The 22,356-nt window shown below is 34.1% G+C and overlaps 1 protein-coding gene and 1 long non-coding RNA gene across 10 annotated transcripts in view; one reads left to right on the top strand and one right to left on the bottom strand.

Annotated features, from left to right (window-relative positions):
* LOC125669810 (hormonally up-regulated neu tumor-associated kinase homolog A-like) overlaps nt 1-22,356 on the top strand; it is a 94,562-nt gene that overhangs the window by 44,455 nt on the left and 27,751 nt on the right. For 8 of the 9 annotated variants that reach the window (XM_048904607.2, XM_048904611.2, XM_048904608.2 and 5 more), the window contains 6 exons: nt 11,323-11,381; nt 14,908-15,037; nt 15,857-16,002; nt 16,275-16,429; nt 18,265-18,394; nt 19,450-19,512. In XM_048904607.2, coding sequence (XP_048760564.2) covers nt 11,323-11,381; nt 14,908-15,037; nt 15,857-16,002; nt 16,275-16,429; nt 18,265-18,394; nt 19,450-19,512 — 683 coding nt within the window. Of the gene's footprint in view, nt 1-11,322; nt 11,382-14,907; nt 15,038-15,856; nt 16,003-16,274; nt 16,430-16,886; nt 16,917-18,264; nt 18,395-19,449; nt 19,513-20,575; nt 20,630-22,356 lie in introns of all 9 variants that reach the window. The other variant, XM_048904614.2, reaches the window with a different exon arrangement.
* On the bottom strand, nt 14,953-20,933 carry LOC125669812 (uncharacterized). Its single transcript, XR_007368027.2, has 3 exons — nt 20,826-20,933; nt 20,618-20,691; nt 14,953-15,035 (listed from the first exon to the last, which is right to left on the bottom strand). It is a non-coding gene; the product is annotated as an uncharacterized LOC125669812 (long non-coding RNA).

Below are 22,356 nucleotides of genomic sequence, written 5' to 3'. Positions count from 1 at the left end.
CATATTTTCGAACATTGTGTGCAACACAGTTGTGGTAAATCAGGTGCAATAAATAGCTTATAATTGGCCCACTGCATCAAAAGCAATACACAGGGGCACGGAATTCCACAAATTTTGTTCTGGTATTTTGAAGTACTGAAATTCAACCAAAGTTTTGTTTGAGTGTAGATTAAATATGACTGAAAGGTGATAGAAAGTATGATTATTAAAATTCACTGCAATGTCGATAATTATACATTTTATGTTTGTCCAATGAGCTGAAGAATCCTACTGCAGATTGCAGAAGTCATATAAATTTACAATTCCAATGTTTTTGTCTTTGATATCTTTACAAATTGTGATGGTAGGCATTTCCACCTGAATGCGCTGCAATTGTAAACTGTGCATATGAAAACAGAACTATACTTGATAAATATCATCTTCACAAGTCAAGGTTTTGTGATTACGTACCAGACCTGGGGTCAATTATTTTAAAATGTAATGTATTAAATTACAATTACATTGGAATTTTCACCATTACAATTACCATCACTTTCATTCATGTAAGTAATTAATTAAATTACAATTACTTTGCTAAAGTAATGAATTACATTACACATTACAATGAAGAAAAAAATACAAAAAAAATTTATAAACACAATTTATTTGAAGTTAACTTTTAAATCAGAGTGATTGTCAATCACACTATGACTATGTATCAAGATCTGTTCTAAACAAATACTTTGCTGTTTATTCAAATACATGTAGTAATATCACATATTTTATTTCCAAAGAGGTCTAAATTACGGGGGTTAGTAACCTCCTAATTTAGACCTCTTTGGAAATATATGATGTTGATATGTAATTCAAATGTAATTGAAAAGTAATGGTCATTACTGGCATTTTTATGAAAGTAATGCATTACATAACAATTACTTGTAATTCAAAAATGGGTGCATTACACATTACACCCCATTACTTTAAAAAAAAATGTAATGATTACAATGCATTACCATTACACATTACCATTACCCCAGGTCTGTTACCTACTCTCCACACATCCTCACAAGTCAAGAAAGCATAGAAAGAAAAACCAAAATGTAAATATAAGGATTAAATATCATATTTTTCAATGAACATGACGTTAAAAACTGCAATTGCTTAGCTAGCACATTTTCTATGATGGGTGGTAGGTAGCTCAGTGGTAGAGCTTTCATTTTGTAACTGGCAGGTTTTTTTTTCAAACCCTACTCATGCCATGGCTGTGTCAAACCCAAGATGTAAACATATATAGTGATTGCTCCTTTGCCAAATGCTCGGAATTTAGAAGCGAGAATTGCGGGTCTTTCGGATGTGACCTTAGAAACTGAGGTGGTGGAGGCATTGGCACATTAAAGAACCCTCACTGCTACGGCCCTGAGTGCTAAGCATAGGTCTAAATTTGTGGTACTTCACCTGCAGCTGGTGACATCCAAATATGAGTGAAAAATTCTTGACGGGACAGAAAGCAACCAACCATGATGCACGTTAGCAACTGCAGTTCATAACGTCATGTTTACTGAATAACGTTATTCTTTTCTTAAATATTTTATTGTTATCCATATGTGGCTTTTATTTTCAGTGTGTGTGGAAGGGGAAATGACCATATTTAATGTCCAGAGAAAACTAATTATAAAGGGCTTTTACCATACATTTGTGTATCTGTTCATGCTGAGTTCATCCAGTGGCTTTGGACATATATAGAAGTTAGGGATTATCAGTGTCAAGTTACAGCAATAAACCGCACTGGCCGACCTCCTTATAACCCCAAGGTGGACCTTAGATTTAAATCCATCTCTTCATTTCAATAAAAACTGTTACCTTTGAAGTAGGTACATACTCTATTGTGGCCTCAAAGTTGAAATACTTAGCTGTAATTAATTTGAAATCATTAAGTTGGATGACAGACAGAAAACTGTGATCGGATAGGATGTTTAGTGAGGAAGGGGTTGGCTACGCCGGATGATTAGATGGCCATAAGAGCCAAAAATACAGGCTAGCTGTCACCTTCAGCTTTACTTGTGTTTGTTCAAGTTTTATGTGGCATTATCCTGTGTTCACTCCTGCAGTTGTTGATGTTCTGTATTTTTCACATTTAATGAGATCAAGAAATGATATGGTTTACAAACTTTAAAAATTCTTTGGTCAGCATTATAGAGCCTTAATAACAGCCCAGTTCCAGATTTAATGTTGTCAAAGAGAAGGTGAACTCATTAATCCTTTGTCAATTCTGACCCCTGCTACATCTTTCAGTGCTGATAGCTCACAGAGTTCTGAACTGAAGTGAGCTTTTGTTCAGCATCTGTCAGTCTGTCTGTACCCTGGTGAAGAGTTTTCATACTCATTACTTCTTCTCCAGAATGCTTTTAAAATAAGCTTTGCATAAAAAACATTCTTTTGAGAAATTTGCTTCTTCTTGAAGAACTGTAAGCCCCCTAATCAAAGAGGTAAATATTGAAAATAGTATGAGGTAATAGATATTGTCCTCTTGATCAACATTGTGCCAGAGATGACAAAATTTCCATAAAAGCTTTGTAATGCATTGTATGATATTCAAATTTGCTCTTCCAATGTCAAGAGTGGGTCCACATGTTTAACATAGAAATATAGATCTTTTAATAATTTTTGATATTGGTTTCTCAAGAACAACAAAATGCAATTTCTCACATCATTATCTAGTATAGACTGAAGGTTTTTTGAATTTGTGACCTTGACAGCATTGGGGTCAGAATAGCAAGGGGTCCAAAGTTCAAGATATGGAAATGTATGAAGGAAAATCCTTTATCTCAAGAGTGACATGTTATAAGTAGCTATATTAATATGTATAGCATCTTTTATTTTAGTTTGTTCAAATCATAGTCTTTAACTATGTCTGGGGTTTTTTTTTTTGGGGGGGGGGGCACAATTAATAATCCTAACAGAGCTGGGTGATTGAAGATTCAGGTGAGTACTGTGGCACATGGGCCTCTTGCTTCTTCATTTGATATGTTTGAACTTGCTGACTGAAACTTAAATATAATTTTTCCCCATTCCATTTCACTTCAAGTGACGGTAAGAATTACTGATTTGATGTTTCCGGGAGATAAATCCATATGAGGAGAAGGCACTTTTCTTAATCTGCTTGCTTTGTCTAGGAAGGTTGTGCAACGTTTACTGGCATATAAATTCTTTATTACCCCGTCTGTGAATTTTAATTTAAAAAATCCATTGACATTGACCCTAGCAAAAAGTAGATGTACTGTTTGACCATAAATAGAAATTTTTAACTGAAGTTAAGTTTCTTCCAAGAGCTTTTCTCCTTTTATACATACTTGCAAGCACCCACTTCACAACATATTTTTTAACAATACTTATCCAGAATGATGTTATGTACTATGCACATTTGCAAGTCTATGAAATATTTGAATTAAAAGTGCACAGAAAAAAATCTTTTTAAAAAATTGGAGTTAATGTTCCATTATTCTTTTTTTTTCCTTCTTCTGATAACGATGATTTGTGATTTTTGTTTCACATCTGCTGGTGCTGCTGCAGAACAGATTTAATGTAAAATGGCTGATATAAGCCAGGTTTTGATGCCATATCAAATCATATTCACATTAGCCTTTAGCCTGCTAAACAAATGAGGCTATCTTGATAAAGTTAATAAACTCTGACTTTGACCTTTACTAAAAACATTTATTTTGAAATTGAGATTCACATTGAGCTTGTTTGACAAAGATGCATCCTTGGATAGAGTCTTCTGCTTTTTGAAAATATTGCTAGTTCTCTTCCCCCCCCCCCCCCCCCCCCCCCCCATGTATTTTGTAACTAATTTGCCCTCTATCAGGTAAAAAAAAAATCTTGCTGAAAAAATTGATGTCTTATTGAATTTAAACAGTTAAGAATGATATGAATTGCTGTCTATCCTATCAGGAAATAAATAAGAAAAGGGCAAATTAGTTAATTTTCCAAATTCTTGTTAAGATTACTGAGAAATTGGTTCAGTTAGTTCATTAAGATTTTTGCACTTGAAGGAAGCATCTTGGGACACAACATGGTTTTAGAGGAATTAATGTTGTCTACTAGTTAACACTTGTTAATTGTAATCACACCAATGTTTAGTTGGATAAAAAAAATCTGTGTGACATTGATTTGGAACATTTAAACTGATGTTTTAGGCAGAGGTAACTAATTATTCTTTTATCAACATTGACATTAGGATACTTACGGCTTGCACACATGTCAACGTTTCATCCTATTTAAAGTAATCAGAGAATAACCTTTAAGTATATTACAGATTTATCAATAGTTTTTATCATTCAGTCAATAAATGTGTATTGCTTTTCCTTTTAAAAGATTAGCAGAAGACAGTCCTGAACTAAAAATAAAAGCAGTTTATTTTATCAAACTATTGAAAAGAGAATATTCTACCCCAAGGAAGTTTTGAGACAGACTTTCAAGTTTTTCTTGTAATATACCTAAAGTATTTATCTAGCTGATCCTCTATCATAGATAATAAAGATTAAATGTCCTTTAATAATGATGACCAGTCAAAAGCTTTTCTACTAAATCTGCAATATCTTTGAAGTTGAGGTGTAGATATAGTCCATAATCAAATCCCCCTAATAATTTGTTGACATTTATGTGTACCTTGTAAGTGACAAACTGGTGTCCTTTGTCATTCAAACAATTGGAGAGATTTGATATTGATAAGTGTTCCCTTGCCAGGATTAACACAATTTGGGATATTAGCTGGCTCCTTACATTCCATGGTGTGTCATTCCTTGGCTTACCTGCAGGGAATTAATTGACAGAAATTAAAAGTTTGTGACATCAGCATTTAAAACGGAGAATGAACCCCTCTACTGTTCTCATATTTTCAAAGATGAAAGACAAACTACTTGACAGTAAAGTGTAAGCCCCATGCCATATCAATACAATTTGCCAATTTCATAAGATTCAAGTGTTTAAATAAAATTTTACATTTTAATTGAACAAGTACTTCTCAGATTGCTGACAGATATCTTTTGAAAATATGAAAGCCTATTGAAGAAAATTAAAATCCACTTTGAGCAGCCCATTTTGTTCCATGATCGATTCTGGAAAGAATACAATTGTAACAAAATTGTTGAAATTATTTCATATTCTTTCATTAAATAAAAGATTTGCAAATATCATTGAGAAATTTGAGAAATGAAATTGAGTAAACACTTGTCACTTGGAGAATTACTAAGTTTGTAAACAATTCTTTTGCCATAGCCTTTTTGGATGTTTTTTGATAGACTACTTGCTTCCACAAGACTTCAGGTTTTCCATGTATGAAAAGGACCTTCACTTATATTTTTTGATAGATATAATGACTTAATAGTGCAGCTTTTCACCAAGAGATTTCTTTAATATTCATTTAAGATAGCTTGCAGAAATTTTATTTCTTCTTAAGACTATGATAGTTAATAAACAGAGAAAGTGATAGTTTGGGTCTGTCAGTGAGTCTTTTATTTATCACGACCTTCTCAAAATTATACCAAGGTGTAGTGCTCTACATCACCAGGAATAGAAATGCATTATGGTCATTATACAATATGTACAAGAACTCTCAAAAAGTTCAACAACATAGTAACCTTCAAAGATTCTCAGAGACAGCCAGTGACTATAAATGTATATTGTTTTCTAGCTTGTCCATACAATTTGCTGGTCAGATAAGCTCACAATTAGCTCTACTGAGAGGGAGCTGTTGATGAAGATGAATGGCCCTGTTAATGTGCAGGAAGCCACTGGGGATATGTCAGACTGATTGGGGATATCCAGGATGTTTATTTATCGTTTGTGATCCTTTTTCCCCTGCTCCCTTTGACCCAATTGTCAGCCTCCCAATCAGTGGCAAACAAACTGAGGACCTGCATCGGCCCTAATGACCACCAGCTTACATAGCATGTCGCTAGCTTCTACACACTTAATTATAAAGAAGGTCTCCTGTTAATCATTTTCTTGAAACTGTGGTCTTTAAATAATGATGATGTTTGATCTTGAAATTTCGGTCTTTGAATAATGAGATTTGACCCTTTTGGATGATGACCTCTCCTGCAATCAGAATATGCTACCTAAATTATGTGTATCATCACTTCTAGTAATTGCCATAGAGCAAATCAGAACCATTGTAAGTATATGTTGTCTCCACAATGGCTATTCCTTTTAGTTTGTGCTCTTTGATGTGTGAAGTTGTTTATTTCCCTACAGGATCTTCATTCTCCTCTTGACCTGCTCACAAAAAGGGGGAAAACATAATAGAGACACACACTCTCTCTCTCTCTCTCTCTCTCTCTCTCTCTCTCTCTCTCTCTCTCTCTTGAATACTGCTAATGAAGACAAAAATTATTGTTCAACAGAGTTATCCTTTGTGTCTATTTTTCACACATCAATCTCTCAGTCTGTAAATAGCAGAATACAATATCTTGATGCTCTATTTGCAAAAAAGAAGCATATTGAACAGTGCAGTATAGGTTATGATAACCTAATTTTCTTGCACTGAATCATGCCTTCTGCTGTGTCCCAGTAATTTGTGTCAAGCGCTGGGAATGCAAGAGGATTTCCAACGTTTCTGGTTGGGTGTTGGTTGGAATAACCCAGAAAATGTGGAAGAAACATTGCAGAAACATATACATAGATGTACTATCTGTAAAAGTGATCAGTGGGAGATGGTATCAGTCGGAATATTCTGGAACACTTGACATGTGCCGAGACTTGGTTTCATGGCTCTCGCTGGCACTTGATGGTTGACAGCAATTTTAATTGAATTATAATCAAATCACTACAAAATATGCTGTTTAAATGTTGGAGAGGATGCTCCATAAGAAAACACTGGATGCAGCGGTGGTCTAAACTGCCAGTCTGTGAGGTGCAACATTCTGTCCTTGTGTTGAACCATGTATACAATCCCTCACCTTGATGGCTGTAATGTGCTGTTGATTTAATGTAATTCCCAGCAGAGCTGACTTTACACCCAGCAAATCTCTATCATAATTCTGTTAAATGTCTTAAGTCAGATCTATCAAATTTGCAAGCGAAAGGGCTCCGATAAGAAAGTTGTTTATCTTTGTCTTCAGTAGCCTAATGACCCAATCAGCAATAAGGTATATTGATTGATACGGAAGGAGATTCTGTTTGATATCAGTTAATATCTTCCTCTCTACTAATTAAATAAAAACAAGAGAAACCATTTTTGCTCTTACTGATATTTAAACAGAAGTTAGTTTTTCAAAATAAGTTTGTACTTTGCTCTGGTCTTTAAGTTCTTGCAGTGCTTCTGGGCACTGGGAGGAGGTTTGTAGGGTCTAGTTTTATTAGTGTTGATTATGCAATTTGATGGTTGTGGGTATTTTTAAAATAATGGAAAAGCTCTTCACGTGCATTTTTTCTCCAATATATAAAATTGGAAAGATAAAAATGGTGTACCAGGGAAGTATACTGTTGAGACAAGACAGGCCACAAGATAATGAATTTTACGTTCAAACTCGTTTGTTGCAATTATTTTGCCGACGGCCAGGTGCGATATTCCTCACAACTGGTAGATAAAATAGAATGATGACTGTAACCAGTCTTATGCCATTTTTTCCTCTCCATTTATTCTCCTTCAAAAAGCTTGATGAACATTTTGTGTTATTAATCCCCCAAATAATTAATGGACTCAGTGGTCCCCAATAAAGATATATCTTGAGAGCCATTAGAAGATTGTTTGAACAGATACTCTTGGAATTACATAAACTATAAATTAAAATTCTTTTCTGGGAGGGGTCCATTGCTTTGTTGTTTTTCAATGGCTTTGTTTTTAAGAAACCACAGCAGAAAATTGTGATAAGTTTCATGTTTCCTCTTAGCCCCGGCATAATTCATATATGTTCAGGCACATCATGAAGTACTTTTTGTATTCTGTTGTTCTGTTCAAATCTAGAAATCCGAATTGCTCATAAATTTATCTACCATCTTGTAAAGGTGTCTAGATAACAAAAATGTGCTTGCATCATCTTATATCACCAGTGATTTAATTTACTTCAAAACAAATCAACCTGCACATGTGATAGGCATGCATGCATGTTCTGTGCATGTTTTATTCTATTCTGCTTTTTATTCTCTTCGCCATTACATTCCTGGTCTCATCTAAAGATCTTTGAAACTTGAAATACCGAGAAGTTTTGACAGTGGTGATCTGATTTGACAAAGACAAACACTAGAAGGGAGATAGAGTCCTGTTTTATAATTCAATTACATAACGGGGGGGGGGGGGGGGGGCATTTATTTTGATTATTTCACCCCATAATAAAACCAATCTCATTAAGTTCTGCATAATGTTATTCCATAAAAATAAAACACTGAATGATTTTTTGAGAAAATGCAGTAGAAAAGTATATTCAATGTAATATCATTGCTGATGTAAGGGAAGTTTGATAGAAGAATCATAAATATCTGAATGAGTCGGTGATTTCTAAGTAATGGTGGAGAAAAAATACTAAACTGAGCATGAACTATAAGACAGTCTAGTTTGCTTTATATCTTTCCATTACATTTATTTAGATATTCAGAGACAGTAAACTTGAAATAGAATTTTTTATTTGCACCTTTTAGATTTATTTAAAAGCTTAATTTGGTTCATCATATAGTCATTGAGGGGAGGTGTTTATGTTGAGATTGAAAGGTGAAAGTTAAATTAAAAACTCTTGTTCCCCACAGGTAGTGATTACAGCTCATTAAGGTCTGAGAATGGTGACATTTATTGTATGGTTATTGGGGGTAATCAAAGTTTGAAGACCCCATACCTATGGCTTATAGCATGTAAATATCAAATGTCAATTAACCTGTGATTGAATTAAAGGCTGGACACTTGACCAGTGTTGTCACTGATTAATGACAGGGTTGGGAATTTGAACCTCCTGTAAACCTTCAAGCCAATAAGATGATATGCATGTTCACTATCATTTGCTGGTGCCTTGATGAGACTTCATGGTTGGTCAGCATACAGTGTTGACCCCTTTGACCTCCAATAAATGCCGAACCCCTGTGGCTACTGATGATACTGGTGATGTCAGCAATCCAAATCCATGTTTCCTGTCTGCCTGCTAGTCATTCATTTAATTTGTATGCTATCTCCAATTTCATGAAGGAGTTTTGAAATATTTTGTTTGGTAAATGTCTCCAAACTGTAAACATTGTCTGTCTGTCTGTAATTTCAAATTGTTGCAGTGAGGTGCATTGTAAAATTTTAACATTTTGTATGATGAACCAGTAAGTACTAAAACTCCAGCACTTTTTTAGGGTTATATAATTAACTGAAACACTAATTTGTGGTATGCAAAAAAAAAAAAAAATACAGCTTGCTTTTTTCCCCATACAGAAAAATTAATGTTGTTACCACAACATTACAAAGTGTACATGTCCTGATTGCAGCGTTTAAACACTCCCTGTCTCCATGAGTCTGTTTTTGAATGCCAGATTTTCACTTTGGTCTACATTATTATGTACCATACATACAGCTCTAATTAAAGTAAGAAAACTCCCTCTTAAATGCCAATATCTCTTGAAATAAGTGTAAGTTAATTTGATAAAGAACGGATTGAAGCAGCTAAAACAGCACAGAAGATTTTTTTTTTCCTGTGGGATGAAGAGCGCTGAAAATAGTTAAAAAGCAAAAGCAGTATGGGGCTTTTGAATTTTGTTTACATTCTTAAAATATTTCGTCAAGGTAATAGCAGATAAATGGGATGTAGACCACTACATGTAATATTTCAGACGTGAGGGTAAATCTCTCTATTGATTACTCAATCAAAATAAAGCCGAAGACTTCATGTATATTTTTGCATATAAGCCCATGGTTTTTGAAAGGCTCCAAGTTGCTGAATTTATTATTGTTTTTAGCAGTGACGTAACATTGTTAGATAGCCCACTCTCATGCAAGACTTAATCAACAGAGGGCCAAGGGAAGGTCTAGGATTTAATGAAAATCAAATATTGGTTCATTTTTAGTCAACCTGAGAGTAAATGTGGTTTTGAAAATATGAAGACTCTTATTTATTTTGAATGATTAATTCTGATATACTGAAGTATATAAAGAAATGTAGTCTGATGCCTGAACAATGATTGCTGTATGGGAGATAGATGATCATTAAATGTTGGCATCGCTCAATACTGAATGCCAAACACACTGTTAGCGTCTTGCACTGTTATAAAGTGTCTTAATTTGAGGAGAATTGATCAATCTGTGTGCTTTTTTTCCTGCGTGATTATTTAATTTTTCCAGTCGGATTTTCTGCATCATGTTTTGGCAATTGCAGAACATTTTTTGTTGGAATATGCCAATTTAAAGGATACAAATTGCAGATATGTGTATCAAAAGTTAATCTGCCAAAATATGTCATAGATTTTATAAAAAAGAAAAAGAAAATGTCTGATTAAGACACCTGTAATCAGATGATGCTCAGTTTTATGAACTTTAATGCAAAATTATGAGCTATGAATGCATTAAAAATAACTGATCAACTCATAAACTCCTATTCCCATGGTCATTTCTAACTACTGACATTTTCTCCTTCAGAGATTAATGCTACATGAACAAGAAAAATTTTGCATGCTTTAAGTTTAAAGGAAGAAAACAGAACTTACAAAAATCTGTTTTTAATAAAGCATTTGCTTCAGTAAGCAGGCTTATGTTTGTTTTGAGGTGAAAATCCTGATCAGAGTTCAAGCCTTCTATTCTTCAAAGAAATAAATCACCAATCTGTTCTGATTTGAAATGGTCAGGGACCATAAATTATTGTTTGTTAAGTTTGTAACAATAAGCTTTGAAGTGCCACTATACCTGTGTGGCAACAAAAGTTCAAGCAAATGACCAGTCAGACAAATTCTGACTGATGTAGTGATGATTTGTTTGTTGTGTATTTTTCTTGCATAATTAAGAAAAATGACTTTGTGAAAAGCATATTAATCAACATCCAGTATCGGGGCAATGGCTTACAATGTGTTCGAAGGGAGATAACTCTCTTCAATTAGTAAAGTAGTCTGATTCCATAGATCCATCATGTGATAAGAGACATTTATCTTTGTGATATTAATCCACCAGGAGTTTCTTTATCTATATATCTACCAAAAATTTATCTCCTCAACACAGTTCTATGTACCCGTTTCTTAGCTCCTTGATTTTATATCCAAAATATCTGCCCATATTAAAACAGCATTGATTCCCTGTAATTGTACCCCCATTGATCACCAGAAGAAAGGGCTTGACATCCTATATACAATCACAAATATGATAACAAGTTTCTCTTTTTCTTTTTGTAGGGATTTAAAAATGGAAAACATCATGCTGGATGAGAAGAGAAAGAATATCAAAATAGTGGGTAAGTACTTGAGGACAAATTGAAAGGTTTGGTAGACATTGCCTAGATACAGACATTATCTGCATTGACGTAATTTGAGGTTTCAAGGAAGTTAGCCTAGTCCACATGTTACTGATATGAGCTATCTTGGGATTTTATCCAATTTTCTTCCTTCTATGAACTTTTACTGTTTGCAATTTATATTATTCAAAAATGTAATAATTAGGTCGAGGAAAAATATTTATATGAAAGTCAAGGTTGTATAACTTAAAGATATTACTTACATAAATCGAAAAGAAATGTTTGGGGATTTCATAAAGTGATTCACCATTCTGCACTTAGGACAACACTGTATGGTGAATGTAATGGTATTTTAAGCATTTCTTCAATTAGATATGGGTGATCTGAACAAATGAAAAGACCTTTTTATCATATTGTATGTTGACTTGATTGCTTTGACTTGCACAGCATGTTAACGGACAGGGACCAGGGTCATTGACTGATTCTCGTTTTTTAATGACCAATGACAGATGGACAGGGGACTATGGCAGGATAATTGATAATTTTATGGGCCAGGTCCTACCAGTCCTCTTGCCAGTGAATGCCCCCAGCCTTATAGGCCCGAATGGAGAGGTGGAGGGTGCCCTGTAATTTATCAGACAGCTGAATGGGGGGAAGGAGGGTTATGCATTAGCATAGCAATGACATCTATCCATGAGGATTACCTGAGTGACCTGTGGTGTACAGTTAACCCTGGGGTCAATCAGTCAGCCAGAAATACATTTTAACTTTTGCACTTATCCCCTGTTTGATGCTGTGAAGGTGTTTAATTACATTCTCAGTCTCTCTGTGATAAGCACCCCTCTTGAGACTGTTGGTTCTGTGCTTTAATGTCTTGAGGAACTCTATGTACAATCCAGAATTCACAGTGTACAATAAATGATTCACTTTTTTTCTGTGCACATCATAAACTCTTCAGAATGGACAGAGAAGTTTGTATACATTTGTAACCACTTGTAAATACATTTATCAAGTTGATATATACAAAATGAAGAAAGGTTTGACCAGTCAGCACTGGAAAACTCCACATATTGATGGGAATTTTTTTTTACATGCCACACTAAAGCAGACTGCAGTTTCACTTTTGCCCATCTGTTTGTTTATCCTTGTACAGACTTACTCTAGATTTTCTTTTCATGTATCTTGCATATACAGATGCTGTGCACTTGAATTTTTTTCAGGCGAAAATCTCTCTTGTTTTCAAGGCCAGTCACTTGTATTTGAAATAATGTTTTCTGGTTATGCATGTATGTTATATGCAGAGTGGAAGTAAAATACTTTGTTATTTTGAGTTGTGGTGCATTTTTTGCATTCACAGACTAGTATTCCATTTATAAAACTGACAATGCGGAGGTCGATGCCTAGATTGGAATCTTGGTTACTTGTCAGAGTCAGATTTGTGAAAAGCCTGCAGCACTTACAGTCTCAAGCACAAGGGACTCTGCACTAATTACATTGTCTCTAATCATCTGAGAACTAGTACATATAAACATTAAGTGGACCAAAATATCTCAATTGGATGTTTATAGAAACATACCATCTGTAAACAAATCAATAATTGATTCTGACATGTTGGAAGCCCCTGAAATTATTTAGACAGGCACTTCTGTATGGGAGAAATTTCCCAATAGGCAATAAACTGTGAGGCTCAGTATACCTTCATCAAACATGGTTCCTGTAAACAGAGATGGGGTAGAGCTCTCATTGGCTATTGGCTGTTGTGTCCTCTGTTTTCTGATCTACCTGATTGTTTATCAATATAGTGTACATGTCAATTACAGACCTGATGACAAATAACAAATTTTTAATTTTTAATATCATAGAGTTTTACAGACATCGATCTTGTATGGCTTTTTGTCAAAGATGATGAAAATGCCTGTCAATTTTAAGATTAGTTTTGAGTTTGATGACTGTAAAGTTGATCTAAAGGGGTGGGGATCTCTAGTTGCTCAGACATCAGATGGTATGGGTGGGGTAGATGAACTCAGTATGAACTTCTGTGGACAATCAATCTCCTATCTAATGAAGGAGCATATCCGGAATGAGGGAAAATTGTTGGAATTTGCTGATAGAGTATTGATGGCTATGTCAATTTTATTGGAGGTCCAGCATCTTACAGAGGTTTAGCTGATTGTGTTGAGCTACCCTACCCTGACCCGAGAGATGAAAGGCTTACTTTATCAGTGAAACTCCCTGTCTGTGTGGTGGCACTGTGTTCTGTGTTGATTGATAATTCTCTAGAAAACCTATCTGCTTGCTGCTGCCAGGGAGAGACTTCTAATTTTGTTGCAGCATCAAATTTGATTTAACATCTGTTTATAGATTATTAAACCATAGGGGTTCCATTATTTTTTTTCTCAAGAGTTTGAACCAAGTCAATTTGGTTAATTTTTTTGTTTCATTTCAGTAGTAAAAATTTATGGTCTATGGGGGATAACTCTGATTAGAATTTTTGTATATAGAGTATCAGGTTGATACATATGTATCTTTTAACACTTGATTTAAAGTCTATATTGCTAACTTAAATTTTCATGACCCATGTGACGTCATGCACGCTATTGTGCCACAAAATGTAACACATCATTTTTTTATTTTGATGAAACGTTGATGTCTTTTTTTTTTAAGCAATCAGTTGATCGATGTATTTTGAAATTCTTTGTAAAAGAATAAAGGCTATATGTTTATGAATATAGCTGTTTCTTAGTTTTAAAATATCATTATAGAAAAATTAAGATACCCAAACTCATCTAATTATTAGATTTCTTTTGAAAAAACAAAATGTAATTGCAATTTTATGAAAGAATGCAATTGTAAAATAGGTGTCTCAATTATTGAATTTGACAATTTTTAAAAGATGTATACTTGGAAATTATACCCTAGACCATTCTTATTATTTTTGAATTATGATTTCAGGCTTTCTTTTATTTTGATATCTCTGAATTTTAGTTTAAGTATTATCTATTAATCTACATCTGCTCAAATATGGTTATTCCATCATTTTTAGCTCACCTGGGCTGAAAGCTCAAGTGAGCTTTTCTGATCACATATTGGCCGTCGTCTGTCTGTTTGTTCAAATCTTGGTCCCCTGAGGTAGGTTGGGGCCACAACAGGGGATCAAAGTTTTACATACAAATATATAGGGAAATATCTTTAAAAATCTTCTTCTCAAGAACCATAGGGCCAGAAAAGTTTGCATTTACATGAAAGCTTTCTGACATAATGCAGATTCAAGTTTGTAAAAATCATGGCCCTGGGGATAGGTTGGGGCCACAATAGGGATTAAAGTTTAACATGTGAATATATATAGGGAAAATCTTTAAATATGTACCAAGGTGTCTCAGGTGAGTGATGTGACCCATGGGCCTCTTGTTTAAATGCATCTTAGTGTGAAGAAAGGGTGACAATATCTACCCAATAGTATGAATTTGTGACAGTCTGATTTATATGTACAACAGAAGCTAAACTCTGTATACTTATTTTCTTAAAGATTTTGGTCTCAGTAACACATACAACAAGGACGAGTTGATGAAGACTCGGTGTGGCTCCCTGGAATATGCAGCTCCAGAGCTGTTTCATCCTTCAGACAAGTATGGGCCGGAGGTGGATGTGTGGGCACTGTAAGTAAACAGTATATGTATGGGCACTGTAAGTAAACAACTAATTGTATGGAAACTAAGTAAACAACTAATTGTATGGGCACTGTAAGTAAACAACTAATTGTATGGAAACTAAGTAAACAACTAATTGTATGGACACTGTAAGTAAACAACTAATTGTATGGACACTGTAAGTAAACAACTAATTGTATGGACACTGTAAGTAAACAACTAATTGTATGGAAACTAAGTAAACAACTAATTGTATGGGCACTGTAAGTAAACAACTAATTGTATGGAAACTAAGTAAACAACTAATTGTATGGACACTGTAAGTAAACAACTAATTGTATGGAAACTAAGTAAACAACTAATTGTATGGAAACTAAGTAAACAACTAATTGTATGAAAACTAACTTAACTTACTTAATCCTCTTCGTGCTAGGAAGCACATAAGGCCGTATGGAAACTAAGTAAACAACTAATTGTATGGAAACTAACTTAACTTACTTAATCCTCTTCGTGCTAGGAAGCACATAAGGCCGTATGGAAACTAAGTAAACAACTAATTGTATGGACACTGTAAGTAAACAACTAATTATATGGGCACTGTAAGTAAACACCTAATTTTATGGGCACTGTATAAGTAAACAGCTATCTGTATGGGCATTTTAAGTTAATAACTATGGGCAATGTTAATGAACAACTGTTTGTATGGGTATGGTCATTAAACAGATCTTAGTATGGGCAATGAAGTAAACAGTAATTTGCATTTGCCATAGGAAAAAAAAGTTTTTTTATGTAAGTAAAAATAGCATTTCTTCTATCAATTTATTACAGAGGTGTTATAACATATGCAATGGTGATCGGAAAGCTACCCTTTACTACACCATACACAGATCAGTATAGAAGACAGAAACTTCTGCAGCAGGTAGAAAAAGGGATCACTGAACTTCAGCTCAAAGAGATGTGTCACTTGACAGAAGGTGAGAGTACATGATTATTCTCTATGTACAATCAAGTTTGTGACATTTTGTTACATTAAGGATTTTTTTCAGTCATATATCTGAAGCTTCAGTTTCTTTTGAGGAAACCTTATTTTTGAATACTTGTTTTTGTAGCTCAGTTCAAATGCTGGCCGAGTCATGTGAGGCTGCCATAGCAATATGTGTATTTGCTGTTCAGATTCAACATGCATCGAGTCTGACGTCACAAAAATAATTAGTAGTTTTTTTATTGCTAGATGTATCTATTTCAGAACTGAAACAGTTGCTTTGCAAGTTATTGGAACCAAATCCTAGTCATCGTCTGCCTCTCATGGATGTGGAGATACACCCTTGGGTGACCTGTGATGCCAAAATGCCTTTCTACCCATTTCATGCCTTTCCAAGGGACAAACTGCTCAAGTCCCAGGTATTTTCAAATTTTATTCAAGTGAATTTCAAGCATTGTTCCAAGAAATGGAAGTAAAGTTAAGATGATTAAGTGGTGCTGAATTTAATTAATTAAAACTCCTTGGTAGTTCTCATATTAAAGATGCTTAGTGTTTTGATCTGTAATCAATCATTTCATTGAAAAATACATTGTTATGAATGGAAAAACCATGTGTTGTCTGCATGTGGTGTACAAAAAATTTTGCACAGCCCACATGAGAATGTACATGACACAGTTTGAATCATAGTTACTAAGATGTATTCAGACTCACAGTTTGTTTATATTATTCATGCAATCGAAAAACAATGTTCAAAATCTTTGGCTTTGTGGCATCTTACTTGGATTGTATTTAAGTGTAAGAAAATCCAATAGATATTTGCAAAATATATGTCAATCCTGAATCTTCACATACCCCATTCTTTTCTTGGACAATCAGGAAGCCATTTTAGAAGAGTTAGAAAATGAGGTAAAAACAGTGCAACCATATTCATGTATTTTGTGTCAACTTATACTGTCATGAAAATCTTTCGAGTCTTTCATTCTCAAGTTAAGCACATGATTTCTAAGACTCAATCTTTAGTTGATGTTTTATGATTGTCACTGTATTTCATTCTAATATATGATATGTGGCACAGAGCAAAAAAAAAAAAAAAAAATTACAATTAAGACATGAATTTTCATTTCAGGTTTTCTTCTGTTTTCAAAAAGATGTTTTGAAATTTTTACCTCTGCTGACAGCATTGAAGGCTTTATTCTTTTTGTCCTTTGTAAAATCTTTGCATGAATTATGAAAATGCTTGGCTGCTGAATGGTTTTATACATATATGTCAGTTTTGTATATTGAATTTTTTTGAACTTTAAAAAGCATGTATTGATGTATCTGTAATTATTTATTCAAATAATGATCACATCAAATCTTTAACTTTGAAGAATCATAAGGGGAGGAAATATTTTTTTTAAAAACCAACCAGCAGCCAGGTGTTTTTATTAAAGCTTGGCAATTCTGCCACAATGATTGAAGAAATGTTGAATTTTTACATTGTTTGCATTTCACATATTTTTTTTTTAGATTGTACTTGTTGAAAACTTTTTGATGTGATCCTATCTGTTTTTCAAGTTTATATATAATGTCACGAACAAGCAGTATTTTGATTATAGTTTTGCTCCATAAAATCTTTGCCAATACCACATGTGTTATTTTATAAATTGGAAGATTACTTTTATAAATCTATTTTTATTTCACTAAAAATACATGTTTAACAGATTTTATTCACAATCCACATTCACTCATGTTCAGTTTATTTATTATTTTAATTTTCTTTTACTTAAATTTACATATTGACCCAATGACTAAAGTCCTAGATTGCCCACATGGATTGATATTGACTGTGGACATAATTATCTACAGTTCTCTAAATCATTATTCGCTCTACAGTTTCTAGTTCATTTGTATAGTACAGTAGTTTTGTGCATCATCTTCATCATATTGTACTTGTCCTTAGAAACTTTTTAATTTAACTATATAGCATTATCAGACATAGTTTCTGAACTTATTTTTGAAATTGTATTCTTTTCTCAATGTACTAACAGCATTGAATATGTATTGAAGAGAGCAATGTGGGCATGTATTTAAGAATGAGTATTTTTGAATGTCTCTAAAAGTATTCAGAAAACTAACAATGTAATATACATGACTCATTTTGCACTGTACTGCCAGTACTAACAGAATAACACCCCCAGCCTGCACCCTATCTCTTTGTGTTGTTTCGAATGGATACTTTTACATTCTAATTGGAGTTGGAATCTGTTCACAGGTTATCGATGAGTTGACAGAAATGATGAACATGAACAAGGAACAAGTAGAGAAAACAGTTCATGAGAGTAAATGTGATGAACTGTCTGCCATGTTTAACATGATGATGGACAACAAAAGGAAAGAGAAGGGTAAGTGTGTTATATTGGATCTTCACCAGCGTAGCACACTTCCGAGTTCAATTATAGGTCTGTACTGCTACTGAGGTCTCTCCAATCTCCAAAATCTATGAAGAGTGACCAAGTCTTTTGTCATCCGTCACAAGTCTTTACTTGATTGCCAAGGGCTTTGAATAAGTCTTATATTCAGAATCCATCATGATGATCATGGATTGGATTGATAGCACGAGTCACTTGTATATTCCTATCCTCTACGATACACTTCAGTATATACTTCAGTTTATTATATACCCATCAATGTTTTGTTTTTTGATACTGTGGATTTCACAGAGTGTGATCCGATTTTCCGGATCACCACACTGTGGTTTTCTGATTCTGTATCAGTATCCTTTGAAACTGATGACGTATCAATGCAGTGTTTTTTGTGGAAATTATTGACTGTGTCGAAAACAAAACTGTGTACACAAAATATAATTTCACTGTATGTCTGTGTTTTTAATCATTTGGATTACACATTTATTTTCTTATTAATGTAAATTTTAAAAATACACAAGAGAGTATATGATAATATTATCATTACTACAGTAATTTGATCCAAAGAGCTGGATCACGTCTCATTGACAGACATGGGTCATCAGATCAAACTCAATGCTTTGCGTCTCATTTGATCTGATGATCTGCGCCTGTCAACTTGACCTGATCCGACTCTTCGGATCAAGTTACTTTTACAGTAGTAATAATATAGATGTATTGAAGTGTATCTTAGAGGATTGAAATATATATACAAGTCTGATTTTACAGTAGTAATGATATAGATGTATTGAAGTGTATCGTAGAAGATCGAAATATATATACAAGTCTGAATTTAATGAGGAAGACTGTGTAAGGTCATTGAACTTTATTCAATTTCTTTGTAATATTTATTTATTTATTTTTTTGAATTCTAGCCTAGATGAAAAAAAGTTCCAAGATAATATTTTCCATTATATTACACAATCTTGTGTATTGCTATCTATCGACAAAGCTTAAACACTCGCAGAAATACTGTATAAATTTTAATTTTAAAGGGGTATTCGACCTGGACTACACCAGCTTCCATGAAAGGAGAAGAGAGAAAAGAGAATCTAAAGGTACCAAGCATAAAAAGAAAGTTATACAAAATCAACCGATTCAGTCAGAAAGTGTCAGTACTCAAGAGGTTGATTTGGAGGAGGTCAAAGGTAAACAAGTACTTAGTGATTCCTGGTGCACGCCGTGGTTGTCTAGTGTACACTGGTAAAGTCTAGTGTGACTGTTGGTAAAAGCATGTCAAGTCCGTTCTAGTGTGGCACACAGGTCACAGTTCCCAGTTGTGAAGAATGAAAATCAAGGCATGTTGAGTCCCAGTATCTTGTCATTTGTTGTGAAATTACCCATAAAAATGATCACCCAATTTCAAACATGTTGCCCATGCATGTAAAAAAAAAACCTACTAATTTACATATTGAAATTTGTTCAGTGATTTCTTTTGTTTTCAGATGAAGGTAGGTAGTCTTGAAAAACAAATGATGATGTGAAAACTCTAAACTTTTGCTGCAAATGGCATAGAATTAAAACTATTGTATTTGATAAAAAGATGCATGCTAGCGTATTCACACAATCTCTAGAAAACTTCCATCCACTGATGATATTATAGACACGGCTTAACATCTACAACTCACTGGGCTGCTGATAAATACTGATGTACACTAAATACTACATTATAGACACTGCTTAACATCTACAACTCACTGGGCTGCTGATAAATACTGATGTACACTAAATACTACATCAAAAACACCTCACCTCCTAACACGGTTAAAAGAATATCACAAATACTTTAAAAATGAGTATATATTATTAGACGTCTTTGTTTTTGTGTATATTGGATATTAGATATATTTCCTTAGCTAGAGTTACCTCCTCTTATTCGAATTATCTCCCTTCTGTGTGTATGCGTGAAATTGATTGAGTAGTGTTTGTAGTCACACCAACCAGATGTATGAAATACTTTTTAATATTTCGTCGTATATAAAAATTCAACTTTGAAAGTAACTTGGACAGTTTTACTTTAAATTAAACGATTCTCATTTTGTCAAAACATTTGTTGACAAGTTTATGATGATTCTTATGTGGAGTATGAAAGACTGCTTATGGGATGTGCTTTTTATATAGTCCAGGACGACTGCCAAACTGCCAACCACACGCATAGCTTACCACATATAGAAGGTAATGGTTTCTTCTGCTTTCTTGAGTGTTCCAGTTCTATTTGCTAGATAATTGATCAGCATCTGCATACAGAGAAATCATCAATCAGTACAGTACGTGGGATAGAAATATCCAGTCACAAGTTGTGAAAATTTGGGATAAGTAAACAATCATCTTGTGATTTATATCTTAAAAAGAGAAAGAGTTTCGTATTTACCAGCATTTCAATCTTTTATTTAAAATTCCCTTGCACAATATTCATATACTGGCACAATCTCCTTGATATTATCATAAAACAGTTTACATCTACCCACCAGTCGTCACAAATCTACTCATTAATCAAAAGATGCACAAATTGAAATCAGCTGTTTCACACATTTATCTGCTGCTTCACACACACATGTATATATAAACTGATACGAGTTCATGCACATATCTTCTGGTTCACTCTTAATCTATTTGGTTTTTCATGCTATGGTACACTCTTAAATGTGCTGGTTCACTCAAACTCTACTGGTTCACATGGATTCATCAGACGACTTGTGTTCTATCAGTTCATTGGATCATTCTACTGGTTCCTGTATACATCTGCTTGTTGACTTCCTTGTTTTTCCATGTTTTGATGATTATTAGAAACTGGAAATTACCTACCATTTCATTCCATACAAGAGATCTTCAAGCTGATTTCAGCACATTGATATCGATTTCACCCTTGAAACACCAAATTGCCTTTTCTCCAGATATCCAAAATAAAAACTATACAAAGGAAATTCACTTTTGTGTGATAATTCAAATTTTCAGATACATTTAGTTTTGTTGCTTAGATAACTGCTTAGATACAAGCGATGTATATGAATATACAAACATTGTTGTATACTGTAAATAAGTTGCCATATTTTATAGCTCGGAGGGAAGACCCCATAAAAGGCTATTCTCGTAGTCTGCCACAGTTAGGAGGTAACATTGTGTGTGGATTTTCTGTGGACCTTTTTCTCATACTAACAAGCAAATATTCCATAAACTTTGTAATGATTGTTAACCCATCTAGCCACTCTTCTTACTCTCCTCTGGTCTTTCTTTTCTTAAACCTATAGCATTGTGTGAGGTTATCTGTTTTAGAATGACGGTATTCTGTTCGATTAAAAGTCCATTACTATTTCCAATGTCTTAATTTTGATCTCTATCTCTAAGGTTTATTTCTGCATGCAGCAACTCAAATTGATTGTATGTGGTGTGATAAGTTGATAACCCCTTAAAAGTTCAGTTAAAGTTAAATCCTTCCTTAGCCATAGAGGCTGAAACAACCGTGGCTGCGTTCCAGTTTCCTGGGTGCTATGTGGAGGAGAGGCGTCGACTCCCCCTGGACGGACAATAGTCCATCTCAGATTTATCCCCAGTCAATGTAGGTATCTAGGAGGATTGAAACAATGCAAATCGGGTGTCGTGTCTAAGGACACAATGTGCAACCAAGTAGCAATGTTGGAATTCAAACCAGGATCCTTTTAGTTACCAGTCTGCAATGACATCACACAGAAATATAGATTTAAGCCTAAGCTTTGAAGCTATGTCACTCTCAGGTTTTTTAATGATGCTAGAGACCTCAGTTTCAAGATATTTGAAAGACCATTATAAACTATTACTTTCCAATGGTAATTGTATAATCTTTGGATCAGGGTCACCGACATAAACCACAGACGGGTATTGATCATACAACCTCCCACTTGTAAAGTGATCGACCTTGAGCTCTA

This window comes from Ostrea edulis, chromosome 4 (assembly GCF_947568905.1).
Source record: "Ostrea edulis chromosome 4, xbOstEdul1.1, whole genome shotgun sequence".
Lineage (NCBI taxonomy): Eukaryota > Metazoa > Mollusca > Bivalvia > Ostreida > Ostreidae > Ostrea > Ostrea edulis.
Note: the sequence above shows the minus strand (reverse complement) of the source record. Positions and strands in the feature narration are given on the sequence as shown.